At 36.5% G+C, this 23,359-nt stretch overlaps 2 protein-coding genes across 3 annotated transcripts; one reads left to right on the plus strand and one right to left on the minus strand.

The window, feature by feature from the left end:
• Positions 1–1,398: 1,398 nt before the first annotated feature.
• LOC111789815 (methyl-CpG-binding domain-containing protein 9) lies at positions 1,399–17,553 on the plus strand. Of its 2 annotated transcripts, XR_015420282.1 has the most exons (13): positions 1,399–2,131; positions 3,093–3,792; positions 3,925–5,034; positions 5,185–5,850; positions 6,409–6,714; positions 7,531–7,866; positions 10,208–10,306; positions 11,988–12,428; positions 12,896–13,106; positions 13,211–15,147; positions 15,417–15,939; positions 16,565–16,627; positions 17,058–17,553. XR_015420282.1 is itself a non-coding variant. In XM_023670517.2 (11 exons), the coding sequence occupies exons 1-11, from the start codon at positions 1,626–1,628 to the stop codon at positions 15,717–15,719; spliced, it is 6,615 nt and encodes a 2,204-aa protein (XP_023526285.2). In that variant the 5' UTR covers positions 1,399–1,625; the 3' UTR covers positions 15,720–16,455. The 2 variants fall into 2 exon arrangements, 1 of the variants encoding a protein (XP_023526285.2); XM_023670517.2 differs by lacking the exons at positions 16,565–16,627; positions 17,058–17,553 and having other exon boundaries at positions 15,417–16,455.
• Positions 16,880–19,781, minus strand: LOC111789818 (homeobox-leucine zipper protein HAT5). The gene is made up of 4 exons (XM_023670518.2): positions 19,274–19,781; positions 18,062–18,201; positions 17,724–17,963; positions 16,880–17,471 (listed from the first exon to the last, which is right to left on the minus strand). Exons 1-4 carry the CDS (start codon positions 19,362–19,364, stop codon positions 17,082–17,084), a joined length of 861 nt encoding a protein of 286 aa, XP_023526286.1. The 5' UTR covers positions 19,365–19,781; the 3' UTR covers positions 16,880–17,081.
• Between the last annotated feature and the right edge of the window lie 3,578 nt (positions 19,782–23,359).

Below are 23,359 nucleotides of genomic sequence, written 5' to 3' on the forward strand. Positions count from 1 at the left end.
GTCAATAAAATCTTCGTTTGAGGAGAGACTTTGTGATGTCCCACATTGGTCGGGGAGGAGAACAAAACACCCTTTATAAGGGTGTAGAAACCTTTCCCTAGTAGACGTGTTTTAAACCTTGAGGTGAAGCCCGAAATGGAAAGCCGAAAGAGTAGAATATTTGCCAGCGATGTGGATTGTTACGTACTCAATGATGTATTTTGCGTATAAAGTATTGTTACGTACTCAATGATGTATTTTGCGTATAAAGTATTGTTTACTCACAAGTTACGAGGCTCTGCTTAAATGGAAACCTCGTTAATCTAAAAAGAAGGGTTGGAATTTTGTTGGTCGTTCCAAGCTTCCATATCTTACTGTCGGTGGAGCGGTTCAGGTAACTTTTTAGGTGGGTTATTATTTTAATATTAATATATTATATTATATGGTTTTTATGTTTTTCTAAATTAAAAAAAAAAAAAAAAGGAAATGTGAAATAATAGAAAATAAATAGTATTTGAATGGATGAATTTCGTTTTTGTAGATAAAAGATTATATTTAACCAAAATAATAAGAAATAAAAGTATATATTTTAAATTAGCAGCGAATTGGGTTTTTAGGGCCTCACTAGTTCATGGGCCGTGCCAATTTATAACCAAGAGGATGAGAAAATAAATAAAAATAAATAAATTTGTCACATAAGCTAAATGTGTTACACTAAGACAATAATTCTTAGAATATATATGACATTTAATTAATTTAATTTTTTTTGTACTTGTATATATTATTTCTTTTATTTTTGTCTTTAGGAAACCGTTTATAAATGTACGGATCTATTCGGTCTACACGTGACATCCGTTTAACTTATATGTACAACACGACAAGGCGGAATCGCGAATCAGCGTACAGGAATTATTCTAAATAACGGCCGCAATCTATCATAAGTAACGGATATTCTAATAACGCCGCAATCTATCTGAAGTAACGGCTAATGATCGGCCAATAATCGTGTTTCATTTATTATTAAGCTAAATTAGATTCTACTTTCATAATTAAATTAGCTTCAAAATCAATTTTTTTTTTTCTCAAAAATAAAATTACTGTGGTTATTTTAATCATAATTTGTCACGGAAATTTTACTTGATTGTAGTAAATATTAACATAGAAGCTGCTAACCGGCAACCGGGATGCTCAGTATTCAAATTGGATACCCGAACGGCCTTATCCGGAAAGGCAACCGGGTGCTTGGAGCAGTTTAGTTGCTTCCGATTCCGACGTGTTAAATGTACAGCGCGAGTACGCTTGCATCACGTTTCCCGGCATGCATCTCTCTCCAAACGGAAAAAAAGGAAAAAGGAGAAAGAAAAAAAGAAAAAGAAACAAAAGCATTTATTAATGAAAATAATAAAAAAAGAAAAAAGAAAAAAGAAACAAAAACTGTTTCAGTCCCAGTTTCTTCATCCCCCACCTCTCTTCATTCTTCTATTTCGCTCAAAATCAAAACCAAACAGAACCACCAAAAACCTCAAATCTCAGCCGTCGATCCCTCTCGCATTCTCCGATTACCCGCCGGAATCACTCAACTGAGCAATGATACTATCCTTTATCCTGTTATTCATTCACTTCAACTTTGAACCCCTTCTCGGATAATGGAACTCGCCGATTCCAGCGACGAACACCCACAACTCAACAACCTTCCCAACCCCACTGATTCCACCACCCGTTCCGGCACTGGCATAGGTATCGATCTCAACGAGATCCCTTCTCCTTCTTCTTTCTCCGAAACTATATCTGATACATTCGACGTTGTCCGCTCCTTCCATGATAACCCTCCGCCCTCTGATGGAGACGCAGCCCATGTACCACGCGGGGTTCGGGGCTCCGTGTGTGGTTTGTGTGGTCTGCTGGAAGTGCGCGGCCATGTGGTGGTGTGTGACGGATGCGAGCGGGGGTTTCACCTGGCCTGCACCGGAATGCGGGGCGCTCATGCGTTGAATTTCGAGGATTGGGTCTGTGGGGACTGTTTCAGCAGCGGCGTGAAAAGTAAGCGGTGGCCGCTTGGGGTTAAGTCGAAGCAGCTGTTGGATATTAACGCTTCGCCTCCTAGTGATGGTGATGTGTATGCCGAGGATGGTGATGAATTGCCGGGTTTCAGGTATATGGGGTTTTGTGGGTGGAATGGGAAATAAAAGGCTTAGTTACTTTTAGATCTCTTCTATCTAGCTGCTTTCAGTTTCTGGAGTGCATGCTTTGAGTTTCCACTCCTCCACGAAAACTTTGAGTTATAAATTTTTAATCTTATGAAATTTTAGTTGGAGTTATTGTCGTTTTGAATGTTAAATGTTTGAAGATTAGTGCTTCACGTATAATACGAAGAACATGCAAGTATCTATAGATTGTAGGCTTATTAAATTTTTTGGAAATAGTGAAATGAAACACTCATGATTTATGTGTCTAGTTTTTTCGCTCGGAGTTTCATGTCTCACTCAGCTTCCAAAAGAATAACTTCCCGTTAGCATGCTTTTGTGTCAGAGAATATGCTCTTAGATCCTGTTAACCCCTCTGCATGTGTTCTGGCAATGTCTTTTTCTTTAGTGTGGTTGTTGTGAAGATGAGCTATATGATATTTATTGTTACATGCAAGCTTCGTAAATTTGGGAAGAACAAACTTCAAATATTGAAGGCTGCGAATCCGAGTATTTTCGAACATCTTGACCTTGGGGAAATTATTTGCCATATTCAAGAGAAGTCTGGCCAGTTAAATGTGCTTTCTACCTCTATGGTCTTGTTGAAGGGGATAAAATGGGTTGCGGAGTAGAATGCATGGGTTCATCTCCTGCTGTTTATTTGCATGGGTTGTTTGCTTGTCTCACATAATTTACAATGTCATATCTCTGTGTTAGTCTTCTAACTTGAACATTGGAGGATGCCTTACTCTTATCAATGCTGTTGCGTCATATGTTTTTCATCTGCCTACTTTTGAAGATATGCATGTTTGTCAACTATGGTCGACTCTATTTCATGAGATTAAACTAGTACGCAGTAATGTGCTGTTTTTATTTTTTTATTTTATTATTAGATTAATTTACTTCAATTTTAATCTTTTCCTTTCCTAGAAAACACACTGCAGTAGATAATTCTTTTCGTGGTACTCCCTTTAGCTCATCTGCGAAATATAGAACACTGTTACATTCAGGGAATGGATATGGCCTTCAAAGAGCGTCGGATATTGTGAAAAACAAAGTGAAGATGGGTTTAGAAGACATATTGCAGCAGACACAGGTTGTGGGAAGAAGCTTGGATGTAGATTTGGGCTGTCCTATAGGAAGTTGTAAAAGTAGTAGGGGCACATCAGTTAAATTGTCATCTCAAAATACTAGTGAAGTCTTTTTGCAGGCGCTTAGAGAGTTTATTTCTGAGAGGCATGGTGTGCTGGAGGAAGGATGGTGTGTAGAGATTAAACAATCAGTTGACAGCGAACTTTATGCTATTTACCATGCACCTGACGGAAAGACTTTTGGTTCAGTCTATGAAGTTGCTTGTCATCTTGGGTTGATGTCTTCCATGCAACCCAAAGCAAGAAGACAAGGGTCATCACATTTTTCTGGAAAGTCTTATATACCAAAAAGAAGGAAGCCAACCAAGTCTCTGGTTGCCAATGGTTTTACTGATAACAATGGGAGTTTGATTAATGATCGATGTAAGGGACTCTTGTGTGACCGTCAAAGCCCATCTGTTGTTACAGTTGTAAATCTTGAAAATTCTGAGGAAGCTGTGGCAGAAGAGAATGGAGGTTCCATTTCATCAAAATTTTATGTGAGTGTACTAGTTACTTTTTGTTTATTCTGTTCAAGTATCTCTAATCTTTCCCCACATTGCCTATGTACTGATTCGGTCATTGCTGTTTTTCTTACCGATTTATTTTTTGTTTTTTGTTTTACTGCGTAGGAAGGATTTCCACTTCAGTTTGAAGACTTCTTTGTTCTTTCCTTGGGAGAAATTGATGCACGACCTGCATATCATGATGTTACCCGGGTTTGTCCAATAGGTTATAGATCTTGTTGGCATGACAAGGTTACTGGTTCTCTTTTCATAAGTGAAGTGCTAGATGGCGGTGATTCTGGACCCCTCTTTAGGGTTAGGAGGTGTCCATGCTCTGCTTTTCCAATTCCAGTAGGGTCAACTGTCCTCTCTAGGGGAAAAAGTGAGATTTTTTCTGTTGAACAAGACAAAGAAGATGGTTTGATTAATAATGGTGGTGATGAGAACTTACAGATGATTCTCTTAGACCTTTGTCCACCAAATGAAAATGATATTTTGTCTTGTCTTGGTACTTGTTCTGATCGACCTTTTAATGTAAGAATGCAAAATGAATTGCATCATGAAGCAAGTTCCATTGCAGAGTCTGAAAACCTCTCAGATTATCTGTATGTGAGAGATGAAATTGGTGAGATTTCAGTTGAAGATACTTCATCATCAACAGCATGGAAAAGGATGTCACATGATTTGATCAAAGCATGTTCTAAATTATGCAATCAGAAAAGCACTTTAAGATTCTACTGTAATCATTTTGGTAACGAACAGGGTTTTCTAGGCCAGTGTAGAATTGGAGACAATAGTGAACTGAACTCTAGATTAGCAAAATTTTGTGGCTTTCCAAATTCTGCCTTCATCCGATCTGAGGTTGAAGTCAAAAATGAGCAACGCAGTTTGCCTGATGAACTTGAAAAGTGGCTGGAGCAGGATAGATTTGGGTTAGACGTTGAATTTGTGCAAGAAATACTTGAAAAAGTTCCACGGATTCAATCCTGTTCAAGATATCGGTTTGTAAATAAGAGAATACACAGTGCAACTTTACCAACAGTTGAAAATGGAGTCTTAGAGGTTCAGAAATTTGATGGAGAAGAATGTAAAGAAGATGAGCCACTGTATTTTTTATTTAAAAGATTGAAAAAATCCAAGTTTGCTGGTGATGGCGATGCCAATGACAAGAATCCCCCTCCTGGGAAGCTTTTGTGCTTGCATATTCCTCCTGAGCTTGCTGTTGATGCTTACCAGGTATATGCTAACTTCTTCTTCTCTCTCTCTCTCTCTCTTTTTTTATTTTTTAATTTTTTAATTTAAGTTAATTTAAATTGTGTTTTTAATTTGGACATATAATCTTGTTTCTTTAGCATGAAACCTTTCAACGTTATCTTAATGACCCAGGTTTGGGATTTCTTATCTCGTTTTCATGAAAACTTGGGTCTTAAAGAGGCCTTATCTCTTGAGGAACTTGAGGAAGATCTTCTCAACCTGCCGGGTGGTGGGGCTAATACTCTCCAAAAGTCTGAAAGTGAATTTAAGAAAGACCAGCTGTTAAATTCTCTTAACACCGAGTTCTCAAATGACCGAGTATCTTCAAAATTTAATGCTAATGGAGATCCACATGCATTTATACAAATGGAAACAAGGGTGATGAAGGAAGGTAATCTAGCTTCCTCAACGAACAGCAGATGCATGGGTGCAGCTTTTACAAAAGCTCACACTTCTCTGTTAAGAGTGCTAATCACTGAGCTTCAGTCCAAGGTAGCTGCTCTTGTGGATCCAAATTTTGATTCTGGAGAGTCAAAACCAAAGCGAGGAAGGAAAAAGGATGCAGATAGTGCAACTTCTATTAGGAAAATGAAGCTGAATTTGCTCCCTCTCAATGAACTAACATGGCCAGAATTAGCTCACAGGTACATCTTGGCTGTCTTATCCATGGATGGAAATCTTGAGTCAGCCGAAGTAACTGCTCGAGAAAGTGGAAGAGTCTTTCGATGCCTGCAAGGTGATGGTGGTGTGCTTTGTGGCTCTCTTACTGGAGTGGCTGGGATGGAGGCAGATGCATTTGTAAGACGGTTTATAGTTATTTTACATCTTTTATTGAGTGTGGCAACTCACGTTTCTTGCAGTTTTTATTCATGTTAAACTTCCGTTGCCGGTGCTGATTTTCTTTTCTACCTTTGAGCCCATAGTATTTTGTAAGGAAAGATAATACATGTAGTCTCACCATGATAGCACTATGGTTCTTATTTGATGATTGAGGCTGAATTATGTATTATGATTTTAACTTGAAAGAAAAGCCTGAAGGCACATGATTGACATATTAGCTTCCACGTGGATATGTATTTTTAGCATTGTAGTAGGCTCATAAATTAGGATTTTTTGAAGGAAAAACATCTTTTCCTTCTAATAAAGTATGTTTACCCTCTTCCTGTCAAATAAGTTGAAAATCAATTTCAACTTCTGAGGGTCAACTACTTTACTGTAACCATGTTAGTTTTGAGATTATGTTGTATATTTTCCCTCGTTTAGTTTACGGGGTTCTTTTGTTTTGGCATGTTAGATTAGTTGTTACCCTTTTAATCTTTTCTTTTTTGGGTCAACACTAATATTTGTTATTTTCAGCTGCTTGCAGAGGCTACAAAGCAAATCTTTGGATCATTGAATAGAGAAAAGCATGTTATTACAATAGAAGAAGAAGTCTCTGACCCAACTGGTGGTTGGGAGAGGGTGCTGGTTACTGATGGTAATATGCCAGAGTGGGCACGAGTGCTAGAACCTGTTAGAAAGTTGCCTACAAATGTAGGAACTAGAATTAGAAAGTGTGTTTATGAAGCTTTGGAGAGGAATCCACCGGATTGGGCAAAAAGGATATTGGAACGTTCAATTAGCAAGGAAGTTTACAAGGGCAACGCATCAGGACCTACAAAGGTGCTATTTTATTTATTCTCTACATTTTATTTATTCTCTTGTTTCTATTTGATCATTGATTGTTTGATGGTTGATGGGAGGAATAATTATCTTTGGGAGGATAAGTGGTTGGAGATAGACCCGCTTGCTCTCTGTTTCCTCGTTTATATCATCTATATTTTTTGTGAGGAAACATTAGGTGGCTTTTTTTATTTCTCATTTTGGGACTTCTTCCTTGCCTTGTTTGGGGTTTTTTGTCCTTGTTTAGGGGCTTGGGGGAACTTCAAATGATGTTTGGTTCCTCGTCATGTACTATGGTTCTTTGTAGGCCTCAGTGATGATGCTTTTTTTGTAACTATCCTTTAGGTTTTGTTTTACTTAACCGGAGTCCCCTTTTTATAGTTTGCCTTCTCTTTTCTTTGAAGGCTTTGTTTCTGTATATCCTTGTCTCATTTTTCTTAATGAAACTTTGGTTATTCATAACAAAAAAATTGAATATAGACATTGTTTGCTGCCTTTATTCATATCACAGTGTCTTCATAAAAGAGATGCCCATACAAGGGTAGATATACACATTAGCTGGCCTTGAAGAGAGAGGACAGTTGCAGTTGTGAGCATAGTTTGTGGTCATAATATGCGGAGTCTTTGCTGTTTACATAAACTGGAAATATTCAAACAGATAATCTGTGGAAAATTATATTGTCTGGGCTCTTGTTTTTGGCTTCAGGAATTTATAGTTCTTAGTTGAATACAGCTTACTTATTTCCAAATGCCTTGTGCTTATTTCAACATTGTGGTTGTTTATATAACTTGCTTGTTTCTGATTATCAAATGCAGAAAGCTGTTCTTTCATTACTAGCCGAAATATGTGGTGCTGGCTTGCCTCAGAGAGTTGAAAAACGAAGAAAGAGGAAAACTACTATTTCTATATCAGATATTGTCATGAAGCAATGTCGCATTGTATTACGTCGCGCTGCTGCTGCAGATGATGCAAAAGTCTTCTGTAACTTGCTTGGCAGGAAATTGATTGCTTCAAGTGATAATGATGATGAAGGACTTCTTGGTTCACCAGCCATGGTTTCTCGGCCATTGGACTTCCGGACTATTGATTTGAGATTAGCTGCTGGGTCTTATGCTGGATCACTTGAAGCATTTCTCGAGGATGTTCAGGAGGTTTGTTTTTATTCTTTAATCAGAATTCGTATTAATAATGATAAATTGGAAATAGTAGTAAGATATAATTAGGCCATAGTTGTAACTAACTAGGGGTGCCTTGGTGTTATAAATAGGGGGAGTTAGGGATCCTAGAGCGGGAATATTTTGGTTGTAGTGTGGGCTCTCTTCCAAGTCGGAGACTGGACAATCTCAAAATAATCCCTTCTAAAATCCCTAGCTCTCCCTATTCATAACCAAGAACTTCCAAACTACCACTGTCTTTATTAATATCCTAATGCTAAAGAAAAACTTTCATTTAGCAATGGGATATGTGTAGGTTGATGATAAATTTGTCCCTGTGCATTATGCATATATATGTTCATTATCTAGATATATACGCAAACATATAAATATAACTGAATTAGGATGATATAAATTTATTTCCTTATCAATTAATTTCCCACGAAGGTTCTATGGTATAAATATATTTCTTTTGTTAAAAAATAGTGCTTTCACTAAAGACAGGAGGTGTGCAATTTAGGTCAGCTTTTGTGTTAAAATGCAATTTACGTAAAATTTTATATATAAATGCAATTTAGGTAAACGTTTGTTATGAGCTTCTGCCTGATCAAAATACAAAGAACATTGTCCATGAGACATTCAAAGTGCATCCTAAAAGGAAAGTTGTTGAGTGGCATTCCAACAGGCAACTGCATGTTTATAAGAATTCGTATCTCGTGAGACCGGAGGTGGTGTCTAGGTTGTTGGAGGAAGGGGTTAGGCATAGGTAATGTTCGGGGGAGAAACAAGACCCTACTGACTAAATGACTTTGGCAATGCCAACCCGACTTTGACACCTTGCAGCACTAGGTTATTGTTGGCAATCATGAGCCTCATCTTTTTTATTGGAATGTGGTTGGGATGTAGGGTACTTCCAGAAACTCGTGGAAAGATACTTCAGTTGAGATATTTTTTAATTTATTTTTTTGTTCAAAATTTGGTGGGAAATGAGATATATACTTATTTTTGGGATGATTGGTGGTTAGAGGATAGACCCTTCCATTTTTACGATTATATTAGTTGGCTTCCCAGAAGAATCATATGGTGGCTTCTATCCTTACTCTTGCTGGGATTCTACCTTCTCTTTACTTGAGTTTTTGTTGTCCATTGGACAATAGGCAAATATAGATGTCTTGGCTTTGTGATCTTTGCTTGTCGTTACCGGTTTAGCCCTTATAGGAGGAAAGATTGCATCTAGAGTCCTTGCCCTTCCAAAGGCTTCTCTTGCAAATCTTTCTTTCTTTTGTTGTTTGGCTAGTTCCTTCCATTGGAGAGGTAAAGATTTCCAAAAAGGTTAAGTTCGTTGTGTGGCATGTTGGGCATGGAAGAGTTAACACCTAGGATCCGATCTTGGCTAAGGGTCCTCGTTTGTCAGGCCATCTTGTTGTATTCTTTGCAGGATGGTGGCGGAGGATCATTTACTCTAGAGACGTGATTTTGTTAGGGCTTTGTGGAACTGTTTTTGTGAGACATTCAACTTCAGCTTTGAGAGTTGTAGGGAGGCGATCACAGAGTTTCTTCTTTATTCACCTTTCTATGAGAAAGAGTTGTTCTTGTGGCAGGTTGGGGTTTGTTCCATTTGGTCCCATTTTTCTCATCGGGTATTAGTGACAAGGTCTTTTAATAATTAATTTCTAGGTCTCATTGGGTATTGGATTGGAGTCCCTTTTTATTCTTTGTTACTTGGCTCCCCTTTTTGTGGGTTTCTTTTTTGTTTTTTTGTTGCCTTTGCACTCTTTCATTATTTCTCAACTAAAGTTCGATTTCTCATTAAAAAAATAAAAATAAAATAAAAAAACTTCAGCTAGATCCATGCTACGGTGCTAGGTACTTAACAGTTCAGGAGCTTTCTTCTCAGCCGATGCCTCTAATTTAGAAGCTGCCTTGTATTTGTTATTTTAGCTGAAAGTAACAAAGGGATTTTTGAGGGAACTCCTCTCAGTTGCGGATACTTTTGGGATTGCTTTATTAGCATTCAGTTGGTTGGTTCCCCATTGGAGTTTATGTCATAATATTCAGACGAACTATGGAGGCCTTTGAGGACGAAATATCTTTTTCTTCCTCTTCTGCAATCTTTCTTTTCTATAATAAAATTTTTCTGATCTCAAAAGAAGTTGGTGGTTCATGCTCAAAGTTCTTAAACGTTACTGTAAGCTAATCATGGATGAGTTTTATTTTTGCTATTTCCTTCCATGTTGTGTTTTGTTTTAATTGCTCGTTCTTACTACTTTTTCTTTGGGCTTTGGCTCTCTCCTATCCAAAAAGCTTATTGGTATTGATGGTCGATATCCCCTTGCAGCTCTGGAATAACTTACGCTATGCTTATGGTGATCAGCCTGATTTGGTTGAATTAGTTGAGACATTATCCAGGAATTTTGAGAGACTGTATGAAAATGAGGTATGTGCCTTTTTGTTCTCACTTCTTTCCATTTCTCTTTACAATTTTAATGTTTTCATAATTTGGCAGTGATGTACCGTAGTTGTGATGTGCATAAGATGTCTGTTTACAATTTCATCATTGGAACCGCATGCAGATAAATGTTTTAAGTTTTAATATTTTGAGTGTTATTTCTTGATTTAAAAACCCTTCATTTTCTCATATTTATTTTGAAGAAACATATTTTAGTTAAATAATGTAGGAACAAAAAACCTTCAAGGAAAACATGGTTGGAACCGCATGTAGATAAATGTTTTAAGTTTTAATTTTTGAGTGTTATTTCTTGATTTAAAAACCTTTCATTTTCTCATATTTATTTTGAAGAAACATATTTTAGTTAAAATAATGTAGGAACAAAAAATCTTCGAGGAAAACATGGATACTCATTTATCATTTCTTAAGCCAAAGAGATTACCAATATAATCTTCTGTTGGCATACATAAAAAAGGAGCAGTTACGACACTCTTTAGGCAGAAAAGTCCTAGACGCCTGAAAACATATTATGTATCCAAAGATATGGAGCCTCAATTATCTTGTTTCTTTTGTATTTAAAAAGAATAGATGGCTGTTAGCTAGGATGTACTACCTGTGGGTGCGTGAAAACCACAATGATTGTAGAACTTCCTGAATCTGCATTATAATCTTCTACCTTTAAAAAGACTAAAAGAGAAAAATTTAATTTACCTCTAGTCCATGGGGCTTTGCCACCATAAAAAACTATACTTTCGTTGAACCAGCGAGAGAGTCCATGACATTGTGCCTCAGAGATTCTTTTGACAGAGTTCAAGCTTTCACCACCCCTTTTTCATCAGTGGATTCTTGATGCTTAAGGAACGCAGTTTGTTTAATAAATCGTTCCTTTCTACCTCAGTAACCACTGAGAGATGAACAGTGTTCTTCTTTTCACGTGCTCATCCATTAACCTTTTGAAGTCAAGGGAAAGCTGATGATTGTCCCTGTGATTAACACATCTGTTTCTCTCTTGGTTGTCCGACAACTTCTCAATGTCTTATTTTAGGTTAGAGTTGGTTTTAAAGGAATTTTGGAGAAGAGAAATGTAACGTGGGAAATATAGATATGATTGCTTGGATGTGAATCAACATATTGTCATATGGGAGTTCTTTCTTTTTTCCTTAATGAGTTTGACCTCCCCCTTTACAAGAACTGAATCCTAAAAGTTAAAATATAGTCTCTATGGTCTTAAAAGTTAGAATTTTATCCTCATGGTTTAATTTAACCTCATAAATAGTCCCTATAGTGTGATAAAATCCTCATAAATAGTCAGGGTTTTATCAATCCATAGGGATGTATTCTAACTTTTAAACTGTATGGACCAAATTCCAACTTTCTCCTAGCCTTTTTTTTGGGATATCCTATCATTTCTTATAAATGAGAAATTTTATAATGGTTTTGGTAAGTTAAGGGTTTTAAGAATGAATTTCATTGCGGTGTACATAAGCTGAAGCCAGTATTCTGTTATTCTCCCTTTCGAACATGTACAGTTACTGATGCATATTTTTGACACTTGACAGAAAACCTTGTATTCATTACCGTCATAGGAGCACCTTGAAAACTACTACGGTGTTCTTGTCCCTTTTCTTTTGCTCTGTCTCTGAAGATAAGATTATAACTTTTTCTGCAGGTTGTATCTCTTATTGGAAGACTTCAGGAGTTCTCCAAGCTAGAATCTGTGAATGCAGAGACGAAAGTGGAAGTAGATAGCTTTGTCATGTCCTCAAATGAGATTCCGAAAGCCCCTTGGGATGAAGGAGTCTGCAAAGTGTGTGGCATTGATAAAGATGATGACAGTGTCCTTCTCTGTGATACATGTGATGCTGAATATCATACATATTGTTTGAATCCTCCTCTTGCCAGGATTCCTGAAGGGAACTGGTACTGTCCCTCTTGTGTAATGGGAACACATAGGGTTGAAGATCCATCTAACCATACTAAGAGCCACATTACTAACCTGCACAAAGGCAAGAAATTCCGAGGAGAAGTTACTCGTGATTTTCTGGATAAACTTGCCAATCTAGCAGCTGCATTGGAAGAGAAGGAGTATTGGGAGTTCAGTGTGGACGAGGTTTGTTAATTTTCTCATTATGCGTATGGACATAAGCTTACATTTTTTTTCTCCTATTTCATTATTTTATTTGATTCCTCTAAATTATGTAGTATTTTTCTTGTGCACTTTTATTTATATTACAATGGTAATAAAGTATTCGGTCATATTTACTATGCCTCAATTCAGTTACCACACATTAGAAGAATTATTGGGAATATTTGTAGGATGTTAGTAAGGGCATAGTGGTAATTAGTTAGGAGGACTTGGTTATAAATATGAGTAGTGAGGGATCCTAGGACTAGAGGATTGTTTTGGGGATTGTCCCATGGGACTTGGGGAGAGTCAATACCCCTCTTTAAGGGCTATTGATATTGCAATATAATATGATTTTGTGTTTCTTGTTGTTGGGATCCTAACATAATCTGAAAGGCGGTTTTCATTTCATGGTTCATATGTCCTTATGCTTATATTTCTTCTGGATGCAGCGATTATTCTTGCTCAAATATCTATGTGATGAGTTGCTTAGCTCTGCCTTAATTCGACAACATCTTGAGCAGTGTGTGGAGGCATCGGCAGAGTTGCAGCAGAAGTTACGTTCGTGTTTCATGGAGTGGAAAACCCTCAAGTTTAGGGAAGAAGTTGTGGCTGCAAGAGCTGCAAAGCTTGATACAACTATGGTTAGTGCAGTTCGAGAAGGTGGGATGAAGGATGGGTCTTCTATGCTAATTGCAATAAATGTTTTACCTCCCAATATTTTTATTGGTTTTCCCACTTCAATATGTTGTCTGTTGATGTTTCAGGACAGGGTCATTATGATGGAGCTAGGCTTGGTGCTTCTGATCACTTCTCATTTTTAACGACCTTAGTGAACAAGTGTCACAATCATGCAAGTTTTCAAGAGCAAACGAGCAATGCCAATGATGTTATCGATAACAATGATGCTGGTGGCAATGTTCTATCCAATTCAGGTTCTCAAAACAGTGGCAAACCTGTAAAATTCAATGAGCCACCTTTGTCCAGTTCTTTGCCACAAAAAGTTGATGGTTCTGAACAAAGTAATATAGAGACTGAAATTTCTATTCTACCATCCGCAAAGCATCATTGGACACTTTGTGATGCTAACGGAGTGTCTGTAGCTCCTCATCTTCCTCATTTGAATGAATCACAAGCCTATCACAATGAGTTGGATAATATTAAGAAGGACATATTGCAGCTGCAGGATTCTATAGCAAGTATAGAGTTGGAGCTTCTGAAGGTATCTGTCCGGAGGGAGTTTTTGGGTAGTGACTCTGCTGGTCGGTTGTATTGGGCTAGTGTTATGTCAAATGGACAGCCGCAAATCATCACTAGTGGGAGTTTGGTACAGATTGGAAGTGAATCTAGAGACCGAGTTGGTAAGGGTCATGTGTTTAAGAATTATACTTCAACAAGCAATGGTAATTGTTCAGGTTTAGATGGGTCAAACATGTATTCCTCACTACTTCATCTGCCAAGGGATTCTATTGGAAATTTTCCATGGGTTTCTTATCAAACAGAGGCAGACATATTGAAACTCATTGATTGGTTGAAAGATAATGACCCCAAAGAAAGGGAGTTAAAGGAGTCTATTTTGCAATGGTATAAACCTAGATTTCAGATCTCTTCACGATCTTATAATCAAAGTCCCGAGGAGCAGTTAAAGGACTCATCATCAAGCTCGGATGTTGAAAAACCTGAATGTTCTGGTTTTACTTTTACCAGGGCATCTGCTGCATTAGAAAGTAAGTATGGTCCTTTCCTTGAATTTGAAATGCCTGATGACTTTAATAGATGGCTAGACAAGACCAGGTTAGCTGAAGATGAGAAAATGTTTAGGTGTGTATGCTTGGAACCTGTCTGGCCATCTAGGTTCCATTGTCTCTCTTGCCATAAGAGTTTTTTAACTGTTGCTGAACTTGAGGAGCATGATAATGGAAAGTGTAGTTTACACCCTGCCCAATGTGATGGTGTCAAGGAAGTTGGAGGCCCTTCAAAAAGTAAATGCAATATCAAATTTGAGAGCAAGCAAGAGGAGAGTTCAAGCATGACCACAGCAGAAACTTCTAAAGGAGGATATTTTAACCATAGTATGGGGTTAAGTAAATTTCAGAATGACGGCATGGTGTGCCCATTTGACTTCAATCTCATCTCCTCTAAGTTTTTGACGAAGGATTCAAACAAGGATGTCATTAAGGAGATTGGACTTATTAGTTCTAATGGGGTTCCATCATTTGTATCATCTATATCACCATACATTAGGGAATCAACATTGAACGTAATTGATCTCAATCAAGATTCTGGTACTCGGGAGGATGGAACCTTGTCTTCTGAAAGGCAGGCTTCACTAGGAAATATTGTTCTGGAAAATGCTTGCCATCAAAATTCGTCTATTGATAATTCAATCCAAAGACCTGCTGGAAATGAAATTAGTGCACTGAAAGCAAAAAGGCCGGCAACAGGATTCCCAGAACCAAGAAGTAAAAAAATCAGTATGAATAGCCGTTTGTCAGAGTTTGGGATTGGTAGAGGCTTTGTCATCCCACAATCTTCACAGAGGCCATTAGTTGGCAGAATCTTGCATGTTGTTAGAGGACTGAAAAAGAATTTGCTTGACATGGATGCTGCACTTCCTGATGAAGCTATAAGACCATCAAAACTACGTATTGAACGGAGATGGGCCTGGCGTGCATTTGTAAAATCTGCAGGAACAATTTTTGAGGTCAGTATTCCTTAATTCAGATACCTCAGATACCGTGTCTGGGTACTTCAATTATCATTATCTGATTTGTGGGCTGATTTGTTTTCCTTTTTCTTGACATATGTTGCAGTGCATCTATTTCTTGCAAGTGCATCTAGATACATTTCTTTTACAAAATTATGTGGTGCTTGTTAATTTGCTTGAAGTTTTAGCTGAGTTTGAAGCAATGAGTAAATGTCTTGGTTCTTGAATTTCTTGAGGTGAAACTAATACTTTATTCATTTCTCCAGATGGTCCAGGCAACAATTGCATTAGAGGACATGATAAGAACGGAATACTTGAAGAATGAATGGTGGTACTGGTCATCTCTCTCTGCTGCTGCCAAAATTTCTACGGTATCTTCTCTTGCACTCCGCATATTCTCTCTTGATGCTGCTATTATATACGAGAAGATATCGCCCAACCAAGATCCAAATGACTATTTGGACCCGAGCAGTATACCAGATCAGAAGCTAGCTGGTGTGGATTTAACAGAAAAGCCCAGGATAAGCAGCAAGAAATCTGGCAAGAAAAGAAAGGAACCAGAGGTTTAACCTGAGAGTCTCATCATATAACTCCCGACAAACTATATCCACAGGGTTTATTCCAGTGGTTATGGTTGTTGTTGAGTTCTTGTGTTTGAAGACAAAACCTTCAATTCATTTTATGGTTTATACCTTTTTCCATTGCTCCTTGACAAATTTGGAGTTATTTGCGATTTTACTGCTGCAGCCATTGCGCCCCTGCTGCCGACAGATCCGTCTGTACATAGAGGTAACCTTGCTAACTGGGATAAGCGGTTCAGAATCTATGTCTGAGCGCTTTGTTCATAAAGACTGCTTGAGGCTCCAACTCTAAATCGATAATATGGTCCCTTAGCCCAATTTTGGACAGAACTTCTGGAGCTTTCTTTTTTTGTTTCTTGTTTTTCATTTTATGCTTGGAGCAGGTAGGGTCCCAATGATATCTATTATCAAGCGAGACTCGTTTAGAAGGATGTCGTCATTAAACAGCAAGTTCCATACACACAGAAGCATTATGTATAAATAGAAAAGGGAGAAGGGAAGTCTAGAAAAAGAATTGAAACTCTGTTGTAAACATAGTTAATTCTTTACATTTCTTTCCCCCCTTCTCCCCACCCACAGTTTTTTTTTTTTTTTTTCTGTCATTTATGTTCTTCCCAACTGGGTATTTGTAGATGCCTGCCCATCATTCACTGGAGGGCAGGAAAACTCGTTTTGGTTTCTATTTCGTCTCGTGAATAACCTGCCTGTTATCTTTTGCTCCAAATGAATTTTACCCTGCATGTTTCTCATACTCTAAACCTATCTATGTTCTGCAGCTGTTGCCATTGCAGGCATTAGTATCAACAATGGTAAATTTGACCTTACTTTTGTAGGTCTCGTCTTCCTTGGTGCTTGACGAGTGACTTGGTTGGGGCCTTCCTCAATCATTGTAACAGGTACCAGCAAGTACTCTTGCCTTGTATAGGCAATCTTGAATATTTGTGCTTATAGCAATCAAAGGTAGATAGCTGCACATCTTTTTCTGTCTTCTCATTATTCTTGATGACCCGATTTCATATAGGAGTTCAGTATCGGTGTCGTTAATTGAAAATAGGAGTATGATTTTCCACTGATCGGATTTGAGAATCTTCATCATGTGGATTAGGTTTTTCTGCATATCAATTGAAAAAAAAAAAAAAACAAACAAGAAATCTGAAGTATGCTATATCCTTGCATTGTCTTATAAGTTTACAGTTCAAGTTTGTGGACACTACATTTTGCACCATTCTTTAAGCACAGCCATACAATACTTCAAACAATGTCTATAATATCTCAACTTTATTCATTACAAACAAGAACTTCATTAACATTTTGTATAAGCAACAGGCTGTTACAAGTCGAATGACTGTCCTAAGGCCATGTCCACCAAGCAGGAGGCCCTCCCATTCCCTCCTGATTTTGTTGGCCTGTTACTGCAAACATGTCTGAGAACAAGTAGTTGCTATTGTTATTGCTATCATCATGTTCCATTTGCAACCCATTAGGCAGAGGTGCACATTGCAGATACTCGTTGCTGGGGAAGTAAGAATCACAGCAATCAATGAGTTGTCGACAATTATCGTCGATCACCGTACTGCCATCGCTCCCTGAACTGAGACGATCTTCAGCCTTTCTGCTGGAGTGTGGGGCGGAGACATGGCCAATGTCTGCTAGAAGAGGCTCTGATGTCACACATGGAATTGGTGCTTCTCCTCCTCCATCCAGCTCTTTAGCCAGAAATTTCTCAGTTAAGGAAGTCACCTGAAAGTAATATAATGAAATTTGTTTTAAGTCTTTAACTCTTGTTGTTAGTTTTTTATGAACTTTCCTATTTTCTTTCTTATCCTTTCAGACATGCTGTTCTAGTTCGATCTTTCGAAATGCACTAGATAACAACTGACCGGGAATTCACTAAGCTATATACCGAGCTAGATTCAATACTCCAATAGTGAATAAGGTGAAAATTTTACTCGTCTACCATAATTTAAGAATGTGTATGTATATATAACTCACCTGAGATTTAAGATCTGCATTCTCTTTGATAACTGAGTCATAGTTAGACAGAAGCAAATCATATGAAGCTTTAAGAACATCATAGTCCCTTTCGAGCTGCTTTGTCTTCCATCGAGCACGACGATTCTGGAACCACACAGCCACCTGCCTTGGTTGCAGCCCCAACTTCTTGGCCAGTTGGGACTTCCTCTCTGGCTCCAGTTTGTTCTCTTCATCAAAGCTCTTCTCCAACATTTGAACCTTCAACAATTTTCCGCAACTTCTTCATTTTTGTCCCACAGAAAGAGTGCAGCAGCAGAAGCAGGCAAAATGGGGCAGTAAAGGCAAATATAACAAACCTGATCATGGGTGAGACGACGCTTCTTCTCAGGGTAGAACTCGTCGTAATATTCATCATCGTAAAGATCGTCCGGTGATCGAAAAAATGGCCTCCCCTTTGGACTCTCATGCATAGTCATACTAATCATTGTTCTTCCTCCTTCATTTTTCATCACAATATTGGAAAATAAAATAAGTTTTGATTTAATTGCGAGGGAAAATCCATACAAAACTATTTAATGCTAATCCAGTATTTATAAACATGAATCACAGTTTCTTTTTTTGTTCAACTATTTTATGGATATTAGAAATTTGGTAAACAAATTAATTTTATAGAACCAAATATTTAAAATTTCATAATTTAAGTTCATAAAGTTCATACATCAATATAAAATTTGAAACATCATTATTATTATTGTAAACAAAAGGGTTTCCACTAACATGTAAATTGATTAAACAAGGAACAATGCATGCAGAAACACACAAGAGCACTCAATCGAAAAGTTGAAGATCAAAACAAAAGAAAAACCCACTTCCATTAAAATAAGAGGAAAAATATAGGCTTATTTTTGGATTATTCCAAAAAGTTAGCATGCGGTAATTTATTAACTAACCATTATTAACAAATTTAAATAAATTCTAGACCACTACTTAATTATAAACATTATAATGACGCTTTAAATAATGAGAAAACATAAACAAATCATAGGGTTTTCAAAAACTCTACGTCATCACTCCTCTCTCTCTCTCTCCTTTGAAAAGTTCATAAATTTGTCGAAAATAAAAAAAAATTATTAAAAAATTATCCACAAAAAAAAAAAAAAAAAAAAAAACATTAATTTTTGTTTTTAAAATTTGGGTGAATATTTCTTAATATGTTTTGTTTTTCTCACAATTTTTTAATATGATTTCATTTTCTTCAAGTAATTAATTGAATTCTTATAGCTAAATTCTAAAAAAAAAAAAAAAACATTTTGAAAAGTTTTTTTTTTGAAGTTTTCAAAACTTTTTAAAAAATATTTTAAATTGAAGGGTTATTAAAGGAAATTAAAATTTTAAAAGTATCTCTGTTATTGAGTTCTATTTGAAGTAAAATTGAAAATAAAAACATTAAATGTTCTAACGAATAAGTGTATATTAAAGTATAGAAGTAGAAGTTTGATTAAAATGCTTTGAAAAAACTTTATAGCTATGAATCAATACAAATAAAAGAGATCGGAAGAGAAATTGACCTCGCAGAACAGGATCGCTACCGGCTCCGCCAAGGTAAAGCATGTTGCCACCGCAAGGCGGCGGATTAAACAAGAACCGCCCAGATTCCATTAAAATCTCCGATTCCAGCGACGTAGAGGTTAAATTTGTACGAAATTTCGAATTTGACTAAGGCGAAGGTTTACTACTAACCTAAAACACGAACAGTAATCTCGAAAAGGAAAAGGAAAAACAGGATCAAGATCGCTTGTGGCGGAAGAAACTGGTAGTCCAGAGTAACCTAGCGGAAATCTCCAACGGAATCGCAAAAAATCCCACCATGCCTTCTAATTTCTGCTCCACAGATCCCAACAAGAATCGGTCGTCGGATATACGAGTTCCGGCGACACGCAGAAAGAAGAAGAGCGATTTGATCGGACAGAGGAAACAGCGGCGGCCGGAGACGCGACGGCTGGACTCTGTTTCTGTTCTTCCAATCGATGGCTTTTTCCAGGTGCCTTCCGCTACCTAAAGGGGCAATTAATGAGCTTCTTCCCGTTTTTATAATAGGGGAGGGAGTTGAAATGACTAAACTGCCACTGTCATTATATTTTTATTACAAAAGTATTTTTAGTTTTTTTTTTCTAAATAATATTATTTATCCATCAATTGGGATGATATAAAAAAAACGAAAGAGACCTTGTAACTTTATATGAAGTCATCCCCATACTTTAAAATAATTATTTTTCCGCCCATAAAATTTAAATATTTACCAAAAAGTATTAAAAGTAAAACCTTATAAAATGTTGTAAATTTAAAAACTATTTTCTCCAAATTTAAAATGAATAAAAATAATAATAAATTGAATATATATATATATATATATATATATATATATATATATATATATATATATATATATATATATATATTCTGATGGTTGACTTTGCACCAAAAACTAGATCTAGGCGGTCGGGTTGGAAGACAAGCCACTGAGATTGAAACACATGGCAAGTGTCGGATCTAAAGAAGTCAAAACATTAAAGTATTGAAGATGTATCGTCCAGATGCGTCTCTTAACTCTGTGTTGCATGTGACTGCATGCTTGTTTTAAATTCTTTTGACATTTTGTCAAATCATGTTTAATCAACATAATTTGTTTGAAAATGTATAATAGGAGAGACGATAAATTGTCATTTTTTCTTACCCAAATTATATGTTATCAATTTCGTCGTTTATTATTTGTTAACTTATAACATTACTTTTTAAATTTTTTTAGAGGATAAAAAATTTCTAAGGATAAGTTAAAATAAAATTGAAACTATGGAATAAATAGACCAATCTCATAACATTTCAAATTATTAAAAGAGGTGGATTTGACATCAAAATATATTTTATTCAATGTTTTAATTAATGAGTTCGACTTGTTCATGACATGTGTTCAAATTCATAATAGTTCATCCAATTTACAATAACTTTTTTTTTAAAAATTTAATATACATGAGATTTTAAATCGGAACTCTTTGCATGATTCGACTACCCGATGGTCCCAACACAAGTTTCTATGTATGTTATGTTCTCAATCATATATATTCTAGGAAAATTATCTGGAGGTCATTGAACATAAAATTGCTCTAAAATAAAATATGTGTTTTAACCTGTATAAAGTCATTGAAAAAAAAGTGCACATTGTTAGTATAGGTAGAGATTTTAATTCTTTTAAGCGTTTAGTCAATCTTATTCTCATGATCATTCTCAATCGTATGTGGTCAAGATTTATTCATTTATTCGAGTGTCACGAAATATATATTATATCGAGCTAGATTCTATTTAAAATAATAACATATATATATATATATATAAATAAAAGTAGCTGAAAAATTATTTTAATATTATCTTGTGGCCAATGTTTTTCCTGAATATGAAATTACTCGCAAGAAAGTTGCGTAAAAATATAAAAAAAAAATATGACTTTTGTTTTTACAATTAAAAACCTATTTATTAATTAATAATAATAATATTAGGTGGCAGTACACATGTCCCATGTTTTTGCAATTTCGTTTTTAAAAAATTAGGGTTTTATTGGTACTGCTCTGACTTTGGTGAATAATTTTAAAATTATTTTCCCTACATTAAATAGTTCTTAATTTTGTCAAATTATTTTATTTCTCCATTCCAATTAATAAATATGACTAAATCGCTTTATTCATTTTTTTTTTCCAAGATGAAATTAAAATATTGAATTTTTTCAATTTGTAATAATGAATTGAAATTTTAGAAAATTTGGAGGACTTCTTCCCAAATATTAATGAACATTTATTCCACTCTCTTATCATCCCTTACAAGTTGCTATTTTTTTTTTTTTTTTTAAATGATCTAAAAGCATTATTTTGAATACTCAAAATTTAAACATCGATATTACCATCAGCTTCACCGTTTTAAGACGCGTCTGTTAGTGAGAGATATTTCACCTCTGACACTTTGACACACCTTTTAGTGTCTGGCTCAGCCCTCACAGCTAACAGATATTATTTGTTTTGACCCGTTAGATATCTTATAGGATCAAAACATGTATTCTAGGATAGTAGGATTCAAATTCAACTTGGGTTTTTCTTCTTTGATGAAAAAAAAGAAACATTTATGGGGGGAATGAACCAAAAGGCTATCTCTTTTTGTGAGTGGGAGAAGAAAAAAAAAAAAGGCAATAAGAGAAAATGGGATTGAAAATTGCATGCATTAAAAAGAAAGTGACATGCTCCACGAAGTGTTGAATTGTGGAGGAAGCTCAGGTTAAAGCTCCAACGGAGAGTGTGTGCAAGCGGCATGGGCGGGGTGAGCTGCCTTAGCGCATAAGCAGTGGCTTGTTTGGAAGGAGGTCCATGATGTGGGCGTGAAAGCTACACTTTTTTTTTCCCATACAAACGATCCTTATCTTTAGCTCATTTTGTGAATAGTTTGAGTGAACAAGAGTTGGAAGTAATGTTGGATAGGGCGTTTTTTTTTAGAGTGCTTTTGAATGAGAAAAGTAAAGGAGAGGGCACTTGGTGTGAGAGTTTAAAAGCTCTTAGATACCCATCTCTTATCTCTTATACCTTAAATTGGTTAGTGGTGTACCCTTTTGTGTATGAGTGTGATCTAAACCCGATATGAAATGTCACGATTTAATGGTGGAAATATGTTTACGTCTTTTGCCCTGTTACAACTATTTGGGTCGTATTAGTTATGTGACTAAATATGTTTAATGAAAAGTCTGCCCTTTTGTCCCGTACAATTTCATGAATTTCTATTTTGTCTTTCTATTCAAAGAGTTCAAGCCCACATGAATAGATATGTTTAAGTTTTGGGCTTTCCCTTCCAAGTTTTCTCTCAAGGTTTGAATTCTCGAGAAGAGGAGTTGAGGTGGTCCCTTATGACCGCCTGGATCCCACAAGTGAATAGAAAGTTGAATCTCACCTGAATCGACCCATCTATCCATTGAGCTAATAACCCATCGTGTGGGCCTCCTGTTGGGGCCTGCTATGCCAAAAGTGAGAGAAACCCCATCCCTCTCTTTCTTGGTTTGGGCTTTCCCTTCTAGGCTTGCTTCCCCTCAAGGTTTGGACTTTCCCTTCCATACTTGCTTCCCCTCAAGGTTTGGGAGGTTTGGGCTTCCTCTTTTTAAACGATGTGGGATCGGACTTCCTCTCTCCAACCGATATGGGATCGGACTTCCTCTCTCCAGTTGATGTGGGACCGGATAGTTGGTTTCGTTCCTTTCTCCAAGGATGGGATCGAATAGTTGGTTTGTGGGATCTAACCGTTGGTTTCGTTCCTATCTCGAATCAATATGGAATCTCAGGATTGGTTTCGTTCCTCTCTCGAATCAATATGGAATCTCAGGATTACAACTATTTGAGTTAAAGTGATGCATGTTTTTGTATATATTGTATATATATTAGTATGATCATTGTACATGTGAAGCATCAGCATTAATAGTATTAATAGTATATGGCTACGAAGGACAACATCTTTGCTTCTCTTTTGGCTCTACATCTTTAGTAAATTCATAGCTAAAAGATTGGCCATCAGCCCATTATATTCTGTTTTGCCCAAAAACAAAATTTGTGCAATTAAAGTCAAAACAATAA

This window comes from Cucurbita pepo, chromosome 3 (genome assembly GCF_057944985.1).
Source record: "Cucurbita pepo subsp. pepo isolate OVF chromosome 3, ASM5794498v1, whole genome shotgun sequence".
Lineage (NCBI taxonomy): Eukaryota > Viridiplantae > Streptophyta > Magnoliopsida > Cucurbitales > Cucurbitaceae > Cucurbita > Cucurbita pepo.